Source organism: Rattus norvegicus, chromosome 19 (assembly GCF_036323735.1).
Source record: "Rattus norvegicus strain BN/NHsdMcwi chromosome 19, GRCr8, whole genome shotgun sequence".
NCBI classification, from domain to species: domain Eukaryota; kingdom Metazoa; phylum Chordata; class Mammalia; order Rodentia; family Muridae; genus Rattus; species Rattus norvegicus.
This window is the reverse complement of record NC_086037.1, coordinates 53634998-53649464: the sequence shown is the minus strand read 5'-3', so window position 1 is coordinate 53649464 and position 14467 is coordinate 53634998. Positions and strand designations below refer to the sequence as shown.

General features: G+C 51.2%; 1 protein-coding gene across 11 annotated transcripts in view; it reads right to left on the bottom strand.

Moving 5' to 3' along the window:
• The window catches only part of Zfhx3 (zinc finger homeobox 3), a 1006519-nt gene that overhangs the window by 146200 nt on the left and 845852 nt on the right, over positions 1-14467 (bottom strand). For all 11 annotated transcript variants that reach the window (XM_063278047.1, XM_039098313.2, XM_039098314.2 and 8 more), the window contains 1 exon segment: positions 12014-12510. In XM_063278047.1, coding sequence (XP_063134117.1) covers positions 12014-12510 — 497 coding nt within the window.

Sequence of the window (14467 nt, the reverse complement as noted above, 5' to 3'; positions counted from 1 at the left end):
TCCAGGCTGGGCTACAGCAAGACTTTATCTCAAAGGAGAGTGGGGACTGAAGCAAGAGAAGGGGGACAGGGATGGGGGAGGATGGGGAGTGGAGGGGGACTGCTCTAGAACAACTCATTTGCAACACACACACACACACACACACACACACACACATTCTGCATCCTTCAATGTACCCCTAAAGGCAAAGCAACCCAAGACGGCCAGAGGTTCAACACACAAACCAAATAGTTGCACAAGCTGGCACGGGGAGAGGTAGAAACCAAGCCATGTCAAATGGTGTAAGCACACAGTGACCAGCGGTGGGGACCACACCGGGAGCTTTCTGGAAAACCCAGAATGGGTCACAAGACCCTCAAAAAGGGACAGGAAGCAGGCTCTTCCAAAAAGAAAAAGCGAGAGAGAGAGAGAGAGAGAGAGAGACTTTCTGATAGGGCTACAAGCCTGTCTCAAGCAAGGTGGGATGTTGTACAGCCAAATCACTCAGAAACGACGACATCTCTTTAAACGACATCTGTTGGATCAATTAGCTGTGTAATTAGCTCCCTCCCGGCCCCTCCCCGAGGACCCGGGCTTTACGACTGCTGTCTGAAACTTCCCCAGGTGAGGCCTGAGGTCTCTGAACGCCTCTCAGAGAAGACCCAAGAGCCGGCCAGACACGGCTTCTGAGTGCAGGAAGGGTATGTGTCAGGGTGGGTGGGAGGAGGAATCTTCTGGGAACTGAAGTATCAAGAGAGGAAATGTCACCCTGAGTGATGAGTCCGGAGCCTGCGCCTCCAAGCAAAGCTGCGGGCTGAGAGGTAAAGGACGAGGCGTGGGGAGTGCACGCGGGGTGGGGGTGTCACAGGTCTCCACTCAAAGTAGGACACACTGAGACTGGGAGGGAGGAGGTCAGGACTCCACTCCCCAAGGACACTGCTTGCTTTTTCCTGCCTGGACAGCTGCAGCCATCACTAATGGAACCAAATCTGGCAAAAACATAGTAAAAAAACGAAGCCCGACCCGAGAATCAGAAAGTGAACACAGATGCAGCGTGAACAAGGGGGTCTCCAGCCAAGACACCCCCGCCCCCACGGCACTTTCTAGACCAGAGCTGGCTTGGGGGCCAGGGAGTGGAGCCTGCCTCACTCTCACTGATTCCTGTGTAGGACGCATGTGGAAATCACAATTCTGGGCCCAGCTCCACCTGGTTAGCTAGCTGGAGGGGAAAAAGGGTGCTCCTAAGACCCCCTCTGCTTTGAATCCTCCTGGACATCTCCAGAGGGGGTGGATAGAAGCGCAGTCTGCCACACGGAGGTGCAGGTAGGGGAAGATTATGAGGGACACCATCTTGGGTGAGGAGACTCCTAGTCTGCATATTCGTTCATATTCATATATTCATTCTCTCTCTCTCTCTCTCTCTCTCTCTCTCTCTCTCTCTCTCACACACACACACACACACACACACACACACACACACACACACACACACACACACACAAAACCACCCTCTACAAAAAAGCCACCAGCAGAAGCTGCTGTGCAGAGAATCTTCCTGAGCCCAGGGGAGATGGTACTGGGATTCAAAGTCGATTCAAACACAGCCTGCTAAAACCAGGGAAAGCATGTTCTAAACTAAATGGGGGTTCTTTCAGCTGCCACAATCCCCAGCTGGAACACCCTGGAATCTTCCTAACACCTCTACATGTCGCAGCTCCCTCCCAAACCCCTCACTGGGCCCAAGCAGGAGGAGAGCTAACCCCTGATAGTATTGTTCCTACTGTCCCAGAGAGGTGACTTCCCCTCAGGAGCAACCAAGAGTAAAATGACTGGCTGTCACACTAAAGTGCCAAAGTCCGATACCCACCTTCTGTCAGGTGAAACCTATACCAATCAAGGCGGGGGCTCCCAGAATGAGGAAGATTTGAGGGCAGTCAGGATTTCAGCGCCCATACCTGCTCATTGCCCTCCTTGGCCAAAGGAAGCTCTCAGAAGAAATGAGGGTTCCAAATACATGGGTAGAAAGCAGGTGCTCTGGGACCTGGGGAACCCACATTCCAGAATACAGACACAGGAGACAAAGCACTCGAATACAGGCTGCTAACAGAGCTTTCACACTCAACAGAAAGCTAAGGGCCCCAGTATACACACTGTCCCCTAGAGCTGACTGACACTCAGGGAAGCTGGCCCAGGTAGGAAATCTGCTTTTCTATTTCCTCGCTGGGGTGAGAGTGCAGACAGGGGAAGCCTGGGGTTTGATCCCCTTGGGGCCACAGCTGGGTTCAGAACAGGGCAGATCCCATGACACCAGAACGCCTCCTTCACAGCCTACTAGTCCCTGGGTTCAACCCTCCTCCAAGGAACAAGGAGGTGCCTGCTCGGTGGTAATGACATGTGTCACCGTGGCGGACCACAGAGGTCAGCTCACAAGTGTCTGCAAAGGCCCAATAGTCCCCAAGGAGGAGATCCTCACAGAGAGAGTGAGGAAGGGGCAGACAGCCAGGGGTGGGCATTTCCATTATTAATTCCGGTGTGCAGGCCGAGTTGGCAAAGAAAATGTTGCTACAGTTGTTGACCTAAGAGACCAAGTAGGCTTTCAAGGCTCTGTCCTGAGCCTGGGAACCTTCCCTGCTCATTAACAATTACAGATCAAACACCAGCCGTAGGTAAATAGTTCTAACCTTCTATGGTCCAAGAAAGGACCCCAGAGAAGGTTCCCTCATCACTCCTAATGAGTCTGAACTCAAACTTTCCTTCTTAGCAACCTATTCGCCACAGACACAGGGATCCTCTATGGGCAATAAGCCAGACTCCCAGGTGAACCCCCATGCCTTTTCTGTATCTTATTAACAACTCAAGAGGCAGGCCAGGAGCCTGGGGTGAGCAAGGGCAGCCACATACCTAGCAAAGGTACGGCAGACCCAATCAAGCTTCTTGACCTCACCCCATTACATATAGTATATGACTATATAAATATATATGATATATTATATATTACATGAATACATATTTTTTAAAAGGAAATAATGGGAGAAAGTATCAAAAAATTAAAAATTTACCCAAAGGACTGGAGAAAATTTTGCACTTTGGAGACAGAAAAGACGTTTTACTTAACACCAAAACCAGGTGACCATCTGATAGGAGAGTTTGCGGTGAGAAGCACAAAACTTGTTGAGAAACACTAGGAAAGGCAAAGGGGGGAGGGGGGGTGGAGAGGTTGACAGAACAAGAGAACCACTTGTCTCTTTTAGCCTCCTGTAGGGCCTGCTGGCAGGCCACCACCCAAAGGTGGATATGCCAAAGTAAATGCAAGATGGTCTCTTGAAATGTGAGTATAAGGTAGAGGTGTATGTGTGCATGCATGTGTGGTATGTGCATGTGTGGTGTGTGCATGTGTGTATCTGTGTGTGGCCAGCTGCAGTATGTATATTTTATGTGTGTGCATGCGTGTACCTGTGTGTGGCCAGCTGCAGTATGTATATTTTATGTGTGTGCATGCGTGTACCTGTGTGTGGCCAGCTGCAGTATGTATATTTTATGTGTGCGCATGTGTGTACCTGTGTGTGGTCAGCTGCAGTATGTATATTTTATGTGTGCGCATGTGTGTACCTGTGTGTGGTCAGCTGCAGTATGTATATTTTATGTGATAAACTTACTATTACTTGCCCAGCTGAAACCTGCATTTCCCCGGGCACCCCACATTGTCACTGGCTGTGCCTGGCACCCATACCTGGACACTTCTGCAGCAGGACTTGCTCCACCCAAGGGCCGTCGCCTCAAGTCAGTGGCCTTAACATCCTCCACCTTTTTTTGTCTCGTGTATCCCTGGCTGACCTCAAACAGCCTATGTAGCTGAGGATGACCTTGAACCGCTGGGGAAGGTCTGAATCTCTGGCCTTTAGGCAAGCCCCCTGCCAGCTGGGCCATAGTCACAGTTCCCAGGCCTCTTCACTAATTTTGTTTAAAATCTTTAGACTTCCACCTAACATTGCAGCTGCTTCTCAAAGAACCGAGGGGATGGGAAGGCCTGGGAACGTAATTTTTTTTTAAGTATAAAATTGCTTGGTACTACCAACATGGTTTTCATAGGAACAGCCTTTCCCAGCCCACGCGAATTTAGAGTTCTCAGTTCTATTTAAAACAGAACCAAGAATATGGTTCGGGCATATTATGTAATTATTTAAAAAACTCTTGCCTTTTCCTGACAGTGTTGCTGACAATGCTTTAATTGTTCTCTGACAATTTCCCTTTCAAAACAAAAAACCAGAAACACCTGTTGGATCTGTACGTATTCAAATGTGCCCTTTGAGTCCCAAGCCCTAGCAACTAGAAAGGATTCAAAATGGGGTTCACCCTTTTACCCTATTCTGAGCACCTGCAATGTGGGCTGTCCTGTCTGCCTGATTTAACCACATAACTGTGGAGCACATGGCTGTTCTAGAAGCCAGAGAAATATAATCGCTGAGCACGCATTCCCCTAACCATTAGAGACCACCCCTAAAATAGCAAATGCCATTCTCTAGATGGGAGAAGTTGGACCAGGCGGATGAGAAGCAAGCAGGGCCAGAGTTTCCCAACATTTTGCCAAATGATGGTTCCTTTCCTTCTTGGCTCCAGCTGGTGTCATGGCTCACTGACAGAATCGGACAGGGGGCTTGTAGCCTGCACTGGAAAATGGTTTGTCCAGAAATGGCATCCACACCCCCTAGACGCCAACTTCAAAAGAGAAACCATGGGATGGAGCTTCACACCTGTAATCCGGGCAGGCCTGAGGAGCATCTCTGCAAGGGTCCAGCCTGGGCTTCTTAAAGAGACCCAGCTTCTAAAAACTAATAAATAAAAGGCTCAAAGGGAACTTCTATAATATCCAGGGACTACTCTCAGAACGTTTAGTCTTAAAGATAAATGATGAACTATACAGGACAGGCCCCGTTAACATACTTTGGGACAGCTCCTCTCTGAGCCCCTGCGTATTTTAGAAAACAGCTCAAGATGGAGAGTTTGAAGAGAGCAACAAACCCAACACATTTCCCCTGAGCGTGCCAGAGAGAAAAGGAAAGGGAGCGAGGACCATGCTGCGCGCCCAGGACTTTGGATGCCTTCAACAGAGTGGAACCTTTGTGCCACTTCTTGCTACCTTGCCTCCATAAATGCACTCCAAACCAGTGGTTCTCAGCCTGTGCGTGCGTGCGTGCGTGCGTGCGGGTGCGTGGGTGCGTGGGGCGGGGGATGGGGGATGTTTACAGGCACATCCTTGCCCGGTCTCACACGCAGGACTCAGAGAACAGTTTGCACAGGCCTATTCTCTCCTCCTCCTCCTCCCGCACACTTCACAGGGATCAAACTTAGGTTGACAGGCTCGGCAGCAAGCCCCTTTACAGGCTCAGCCATCTCACCTGCCCCTAGGGGTATTAAGTAAAAGGAACGCGATGTCAGCCAACTCTTTCAAACTGCCTTCTGCGCATGCGCAAGAGAAAGAGCAGCTACCTGAAAGCTGGGTGGGATGGCTGAAACCCGTCATACCATCCGTGCAGAAGTGTGTGCAAGGAAATACTAATTCGGGGCCACCCTGGGCTTCAGAGCAAGATCTGGTCCCATAGGAAGCACAAATGTGTCACTGTGAGATGTCACTAGACTGGCCTGCCAGTAATTTTCTCTTTTCCTGCTGTATTTAAAAAAAAAAAAAAGTATCTTCATGATGACTACATCCTATTTGTATTACATTTACAGTAAAGTTAAAAAAAAAAAAAAGGAATCCATGGCTTGTAAATGTGTAACACTAGCCATGTAAGAAATAACACAGACTGCAGCAGAATATAGTGATGTTCTATCAGAATTTGCACTGTTCATGACTATGTATACAAAAAGGACTGGGGTGGGAGAGAAGGGAAGACTCCCTGAGAGCTCACGAGAGGGGCTGGGGAGGGCAGGGGAGGGCTGAGGAGGGCTGAGGAGGGCAGGGGAGGGCTGGGGAGGGCTGGGGAGGGCAGGGGAGGGCAGGGGAGGGCTGGGGAGGGCAGGGGAGGGCTGGGGAGGGCAGGGGAGGGCTGGGAGGGTAGGAGAGGGCTGGGAGGGTAGGGGAGGGCTGGGGAGGGCAGGGGAGGGCGGTGCCAACGTGGAGAACAAGAACGAATGGCAAGTGTTTCGGCTAATGGTGACATTACTGGTTTCCTCAACAAATGCAGGAGAGCCAGAGCCCTGCGTCTAACACAATTTCAGCTCCATTACGTGAGGCCTTAAGGGTAGAGCCAAAAGACAACACTAACTAGGGCTTCCCTGCCCAAGGCTGTGCCCAAGGCCATCCCCAGAATGACCTGGGCAGAGCCTGAGGGGAGGACATCCGACCACACAGGAGAACTTCCTGAGGGTACAAATGAAGGTGCCTGAGATGTTTCAGAAAGTGAGAGACCTTCCTAAGGGGTGACAACCACCCCCACTACACACCATTGGTGACACACTGGCCACAGGTCCCCACAGCAGGGATGATTTAACCCAGTCTGGGGCTGAGCCCTGCCCCGACAGAGGGCTGACCTTTTATCTCCCTAGAGGTCCCTGGGGCTGACAAGTGGTTGGAGGCTACCACAGCCTGTCTACCACAGCCAGCCTGGGATCCCTCCAGCATGGACTCCCAGCCAGGCGAGGAAGCCATGTCTAGCCAGCTCTGCTATCCATTGAGGGAAATGAACTTCTAAGCCCCAGCTGCTCCAGAGGAGGAGGCCAGAGAGAACAAAGGCACTAAAAATTCCCTCCAAACCTCTGGCCGCTCACACACACCCTATGAACCTCCTGAATGAGCACATCGTTTTCCTGGCTGAAGCCACCTCGGGTAAGCGGGAGTCAGCAGACATTTAACAGTCTACGTCATTGGCAAGCGCTGGTAGAAACTAGCTCCTGAGTCAAATCACCCATAAGCCCTCTGACACTTGTACTTCTGGGTGGAGGACAGGAGCTGCCCCAGAGGACTTATGCCCCTTGCTGTGGAACAAGGCAAAGGCCACCAGACCAGACAGCCCCCATGGGCATTAAGGGTGCGGCTGCCTTTTGAAGAGCCCTCTCTGCCCTGCCCACACACAGCGGACACACTACCCAGAGTGTGGCCGTCAAGGAAACCAAGGATGCGGACTTCGAGTGAAATTCTTATATTCTTCTGATTTGTCCATCCACCATGCAATGGCCTTATGAGACCCAAGGAGCACTTAAGGAGGAAGAAAGGCTGTCCTTCTGTCTGTCTGCACTGTGTAACACTTAGAAGAGGCAGGAGGGCTGACTGTAGGCTCACCACACGCCATGTGGGCTCACCTGGTATCATAAATCAGAGCCATGCCTTCCCTCCTATTTTAAGTCAATACGGGGGGCTTAGATGCCGGCATCTGATCTCACGAGCAGAGCTCGTGCAGCTCACACTGAACCCCGACACTGAGCTAGGTAGACAACCGTCCTTGCTATAATTTAAGATTATCATGAAACCTGGGGTCTTGGCCCAATCAAAGGCACCTCGGCTAGGAACGATTTGAGTAATGGGTTCTGGTGGGGTCTTAATCCGTCTGTTAAAGTCGATACTCTCTCACAGCCCGGCGGATTCTAAGAGTGGGCAGGTGTGCTTAGACTCCAACTGCCTTCCCGTACCCTTCCCTCTTCCCCGGGGAGAAAAGACCAAGTATTCCCCAGGGCTCATCATGGACACCCTACAATTGTGAAGGCAAGATACTCCCAGGAAAACCCAGGCTGACCCATGGATTCAGAATCTACTCACTCCTGGGAAGACAGAGCAGGGGACAAGTACTATCAGCATGAGCTGTTCCTGGTGTTAAGACAAACCACTGGCCCCTCACATCTCGTGAATGGGAGACATGGGAAGGTGGGAGGAAGTGGAGAAAAAGGCATCAATGGGTTTTGGAGCTCAGCCTGTTCCACAATGCACTTCCGTGATGGCTTAGAAAACTCACTCGACACTGAAGGCAGAAACCAGGCGGCTGGGGTGGCCCACCATAGTTAGTCAGAATACTAGTCAGCTGCATAACCAGAGGCGGCTACTGGTTGAACAGAAGCCAGGAACTCCACTATGGACTGGCATTTTGCGGGACCCACCCAGGAGTCCAGAGGAAGGGAAAAGGAGCCTCTCTGTCTGATATCTTGGGCTCTCCAGATCCTCTGCCCCACTACAAATACACACAAACGTCACTTTAAAATTCATCCCTCGAGCTGAGATGATTCAATGAGTAGAGGTGGTTGACACCAAGCCTGCCAACCTAAAATTGATTCCTGGGACACATACGGTGGAAGAAGAGATTGAACAACACTCAAACAGTACACACAAACACATACACATGCATACACTCACACACCAATAAGTGTTTTAAATTAAAAAAAAAAAACACAAAATAAGCAGAATAGACAATTCTAAGGGAAAAAATATGTTTGTTTGTTTTTTTTTTCAGATGAGCCTGACCTCTGTGTCGTTCCACATTTTAGAAAGGCCGGTCCTAACACAGCACAGCTACAGGCTGCCTGTCCACTTTCTGAAACCATGGGACCCAGACGGTTCGTCCTTGGGGATTTTTCCCCCCGATTCTAGAATATCTGTGCTTCTTTATGACCTATCATTAGATCGGGACTGAGATCTAAACACAGATTCATTAGATACACTGCCTGAGGGAACCCGGTGCCATTTTGACAGCATGCAAATGCTTTGGCTCAACTCGGTTTGGGGATTTTCAGATTAGGGTTGCTCCATCTACGTCAATCCCCATGACATCAGGGAGGTGACAGGTCCAGTATGAGATCACAGTGACAAAACCTGCCTGCGCTTCCTGATACCCCGATCTGTCTCCTCCAACACACAGGGAAGACGGGAAGAAGAAAAGGCTTGGCTTGAAGGAGGAGCACAGGAGAAGCGCTGTGAGGCCAGACTGCAGGCCGTACTCCCGTGGACCCGGCAAAGGACAGCTACCTTCTGTGGCTAGGAATGTAGCTTAGTTGACGGAGTGTTTGCCTAGAGCGATGTCCAGTATCCAGTCCCTCATGAAACTGTGTGTGAAGATGCACACTGGTAACTAACGTGTGCAAGTGGGGAGGTGGAGGGAGGAAGACCAGAAGTCTAAGATCATCCTCAACTACTTGGTGAGTTTAGGACCCTTCTGAGACACACGGCATCCTGTCTCAAAAAGCAAACCGCAAAGTTAAAAAAAAAAAAGGCAAAAACAAAACAAAACCAACCTTCGAGTTTGCCCTGGCTGGTCATGAACAATTTTCCAGGAAGTGGGACAGAGTGAGAGGGGTGGTGGCGGGGCAGGATGGGGGGGGGAGCTGGGCAGGCTAAGTGCTCTCCCTAGGTCAGCGGCTTCTGGAGCAGTTTCTCTAGCAGACAGTAAAGAACTCGATTACATCCAGTTAACTGTGCTCTAAACTGATTATGCGTGTGCCGGGCTAATGGATTACATAAGCAAGAGGGGAAAATAACATGCAGTCAATCTCCATTACTACGGGCCACACCAGGGCCCAACCACCTCCAAACCCCACCCGAATCCAGGCACTGAGGACAAAGCCCAGGAGAGGGAGACCCCTCCCTGGCAAGAAGTTTATCTCAGTCACAGGGAGGGAACAAAAGGGCTTGGAGCGAGCTCTGGATTCATCCAAAGGTGGGTGGGAGAGCTTCCTGCCTCCCAAAAGGGCCTCAGCAGAAGGGCACTCACTCCCCAAGGACTACTAAGACCAAACTATAAAGACCTTTGCTTCCTGACCCTGGGGGCAGGTATACTGAGGGGCTGGTCTCTCCAGGGATTCGACAGCAAAATAGCTGCGACTCCCAACTGGCGAGCCTCTGCCTCAGTATTTAGTGCTCTTCTACTTGTGGCATAGGCTCTGATCACTCCGCCTTGAGTAAACAAACAAACAAAACAAACCAACCAACAAAATAAATAAGGTAAGTAAGGCCCCGTCATGTAAGTGACCAGTGCTGATAGAGCAGAAAACGTTTCCTTCACACCTGACCTTGGAAAAGGCCTCATCTGACTTCCTGGGTGCGATCCACAGGCATGATTTGGGGATAGGTGGGTGGGGTGAGTCCTCAGTATAAACCCTGTTTCCAGAGCCTTCAGAAGCAAAGCCAAGTGCCCTGGACCACATGGAAGATACGGCCTGAGGACTTAGTGGTCACTGTGTGCTCTTAAGAATCTAAGGAGTGAGCCATTTCCTCAGCTAGAAGAGGCCAGCTTCAGTTCATGCCTATAGGACCCTTCATCAGGGTGACACATGACCTTCAGTGGCCAGCAGGATTCTCTTGTGCAAACTTAACTGCCAGGTTCTTCAGAAATGCTGATTTCCTCTGGCTTTTTCCCACCTGGCTGTCTTGGCCATGTCAGCGCCACCCTATGGCCAGTCGTACCTGCAACGGAACCTGACTGGAGAGAGAGTTCTTTCTAGCAGGACACAAAATCAAGCTGGTCCAGCGAGGAATTTGTATGCACAGAATGGAGGATCTGGCTTACTCAGTATCCAAGCCAACCCTAGACTGCTATACCTGGTGCCAGCCGTCACTTCTAGAACACTCTATCCCTACTACCTTTCTCTAAAATTGTTCCTTAAACAAGGTGCTCCCCGAGGCTGTGCAAAGGCAAGAGGAATCGGAAGCATCAACCGAGCAAAGACCAGTGAGAGCCATGGATCCCGGGTCTCCCTCATGTGGGGGTCTCCACAGACAATCACGAGAGGGTCATGGGAGACTCTGCCGGCTCAGAGCCCAGAGTCGGCGGGAACTGACCATTTGCTAGCCCAGAAGTGAGAAACCGCTGGAAGTGAAGAGAAGAGGGCTAAGGATGGAACTGAAGAGGACGGAGGGGAAAAGAGGGAGTGGAGGGTGTGTGGAAGGAGGCTGAGGAGATTTATGACGATTTGCACCTGATTGTTCATACTAAAGCCATTATGGGATGATTAGAGGGAAAGGTGAGGCTTTAAGTCCAGCGAAAATCAATAGGAATGTCTGGAGCAATCCTGCCGTGCAAGTAAAAGGACTATTTACAGGATCCGCGGCCCCTCCTCCTCCCTGACGGTCAGCGAGAGACTGGGGGGCTGGGGGAGAGAAGGGAAGGGTGAGACTGAGGGGCTCGGGGAGGAAAGGGGAGGGGAAGGGGAGGGGAAGAGAGGGGAAGGGGAGGGGAAGGAGAGGGGAAGAGGGAAGGGGAGGGGAAGGGAAGGGAAGGGGAGGGGAGGGGAAGGAGAGGGGAAGAGGGAAGGGGAAGGGAAGGGGAAGGGGAGGGGAGGGGGAGGGGAGGGGGAGGGGAAGAAGGAAGGAAAGAGGCTAAAAGAGAGGAAGCAGAGAACGTGGATGTGAAATGCAGAAATGGGAAAAGGATCAACAGGGAGCTCCTCCCCTTGAGCTGTTCTTTTCCATAGCATTTACTGCCTCCTTCCACCAGGAAATTTCCCCATGGGGTCTGCAACTCATCCTGTCCCTAAAGACTGAAAACACTGTGAGGGGCAGGGATCTGGGTGTGAGCGCAGACGTGTGTGTCTGTCTGTATAAACATGTGTACATGTATCCATGTGTGTGTGCATATACACATATGTATGTGTGTGTGTACACGTGTCTGTGTGCACATACTTCCAGAACAATGGCCAGGATACAGAAGGTGTTTAGTGTACAGCGAGATGGATAAACAGAACGGACGCATGAATGCCGCACTCTGGAGCACAGAAGGGGGTTAGAAATAAAAGATAAACTAATGGGTAGAAAGGGACCCTGGTCTGCAGCAGCTGAGGGAGACTCGACAGACTACAGCAGAGACCAGCACCAAAGAAGAGAGCACCACAGCACTGGGCTGCTGGAAACTGGTCTGCCCCCCCCCCCCGAAATGAGACACCCCAACCCTTCAGCCACCAAAGGAAGCCATCGACACATCCTGGGCTTCACTGGGCATTGGATGCAAAACCTTTAGAGTTAGTTTGCCCTGCTTTTCAAGTCCCCGGCTGCCCACCTCCAAGCAGCCAATCCACTCTGTGGAGAGCCCGTCCCTGGGTCTCGAGAAGTCGACCTCACCTTATACAACTTCAGGCTGGCCTCGTGCCTGGAGTTGACCGTGTGCAGCCGCAGCTTCTCCAGACTATTGGTGTAGTAGTCGCAAGCGTTGCACTTAAGGTGCACAGGGTTGCCGATGGCCACGCACTTGAGCCTCCACTCGTTGGCCTTGCCACCCTCCTTGATGTGGGCCACCAGCTGGTACTTCTGCACGTGCTTGTCCGTCTTGCAGTGCAGCTGGAAGTTGGCCTTGAGCTGCGTGTTGTAGCGGCAGAGCTTGCACTGGTAAGAGTCCCCCATCACGGCCTTCCACTCGTCCTCTGAGAGGCTGCGCTCCACGTTCATGTGCAGCCCCAGCATGTCCAGGTTGTCCGTCGTGAACTTGTTGCAGACCGCGCACTGAAAGAGCTTCAGCGATGGGTCGTTGGTCTGGATGAAGCTCTCGCCCAGGTTCATCAGCTCCTCCGACACCAGCTGTCCGCCCCCGAGCCGCATGTCTAGGGGGATCTCACCGCCCACTGTAGGGAAGGTAGAGGAAGACAGTCAGAGGTCAGCCTCGCAGCCGCGGTACAGAAAACGAACCCTGCAAGGTGCTATTGGCGGGACAACAAAATCCCCCTGCTGCTTGCATAGTCTGTGGTTTGCGGAAGGCCCTGAGCCTTCTCTATTCTGAAAAAGAACATCGAGATGAATTTATAGACCGTGATCCCCTGAACAATTTCAATCTGCCCCCTCTCTCTGGATCCAAGAAAAATGCTAAGTCCCCATCAGCCTTTGTGTGCAACAGGATCTGAATGTCCAGACCCCACCCTACCCGCCCCCTGCTGCCAGAATTGGAGATGAACAGAGAAGTCTATAATACCAGGCCTCTAGCAGGAACCAAGAGTGGGCCCACTATTCTTCTACAGCATCACCAAGGAGCAAGACTTCCTGCCATTGAGGTGGGGGGGGGGGGGGGGGAGCCGCGCTTGCTGTCCACACAGCGAGAAACTGAATTTTTCATTGCCATTAATATTAATGTAGATGGCCACAGAGCTGCACGGCTAACTGCACAGATTTCAGTAATGAGCCCTCTGCCCTTCCCAAGGCCCCTCCTGTCAGTAGCCTACCTGTCCATCAGAGCTACCTAACCTACCTTTTACCCTTTCTAGAATGATCTTCCTTTTCCAGGTCCCTGAATCACATGGAATAACGGGTCACAGCTAGCTATACACAAGGCTGCATAGAAGCCGCCTCCCTACCAGGGTGGGAGCACTCTAGGGCAGGAGTCCAGCCTTCCTCTGAATGGCCCAGTCGTGTGAGGGCCTACCCAGTGTACACGTGAGCAAATGTTTTGTGCAACAGACAAGGGTCACAGCCACAGGTCCTGTCACCTTCAGGAGGTGAAGCCAGACAGGCAGCTGCAGCCAAGGGGTCAGCTGGTGCTCCCTAAGGTCTGATAAAAGACCGCCATCCCTTCCCTCTGAACCCCAACCCGTTTTCAGTCCATCGCTGCCCTGAAGAAACCCAGAGAAAGGCTCACCTTCGCTGGTGGTGAACTAACATGACAAGCTCTTACATACACCTCGATTTTGAAAGCCTTGGAGAGAGCCGACCCCCCCTCCACCACCTACACGGTGTACAGCCCTCAGAAGGCTGAGCGTCACCTTCTGGTTCCTACCTTTCCTTAGAACACATGCACACGGGCTACGAGGTCTGCCCCCATCCTCCACCCTCCAATTGATATTTAAAGTTGACCTTTTATATGTGGTTTGACTGAGCTTGTTTTTTTTTTTTTAATTTTTAATAACTGATTAGAATCCCAAGTTAGTGGCTCATCAAAAAAAAAATGATGAAGATGACAGGGGTGGAGACGGGAGAGGGGGAGGGAGGAAGGGGGGGAGAGAGAGAGAGAGAGAGAGAGAGAGAGAGAGAGAAATGGGGGGAGTTTGTATCGACTACAAAAGAAGAGTTCAGTATGGTCGCTACTAAGCTACATTCGAAGTCTTCAGACAATGTGAGAAAACAGAAGTCTTTCACACGTGTATTCCAGAAGGTGCTGGAGGCTTTCCACCTCCAGGCTCTCTTACCGTGTCCCCTAGTAAGAGGAGCCATAACCACGACTTTCTTTTTAGGGTAAGAGGGAAAAATAAGAAAGGGAAAAGAAAGAAGAGAGGGAGAAAAAAGAAACAAAAACAATCCCATCCTTCATAGGGACCAACGCAGACAATATCCACAAAACTACTCAGTGCTCGGTCAAAGGGAAAACTGCCCAGAGAGGCGAGACAAGGAGCAAATGTATATTGTTTCTGATGTGAACCATGTGAAGCATCAAATCTTCCCCAACTCTTCAAACACAGCCTCAGTGCATCTATATACCGCTCTACAGAGAAGATCGGCTGTTGCTTGCTGGATGCCTGGATGAGCATTAGAAGCCCTCGGAAGGAGAGATTTAAGACCTTTCCCATCCCTGGTTCACAGGCCCAGTGGCGAGCG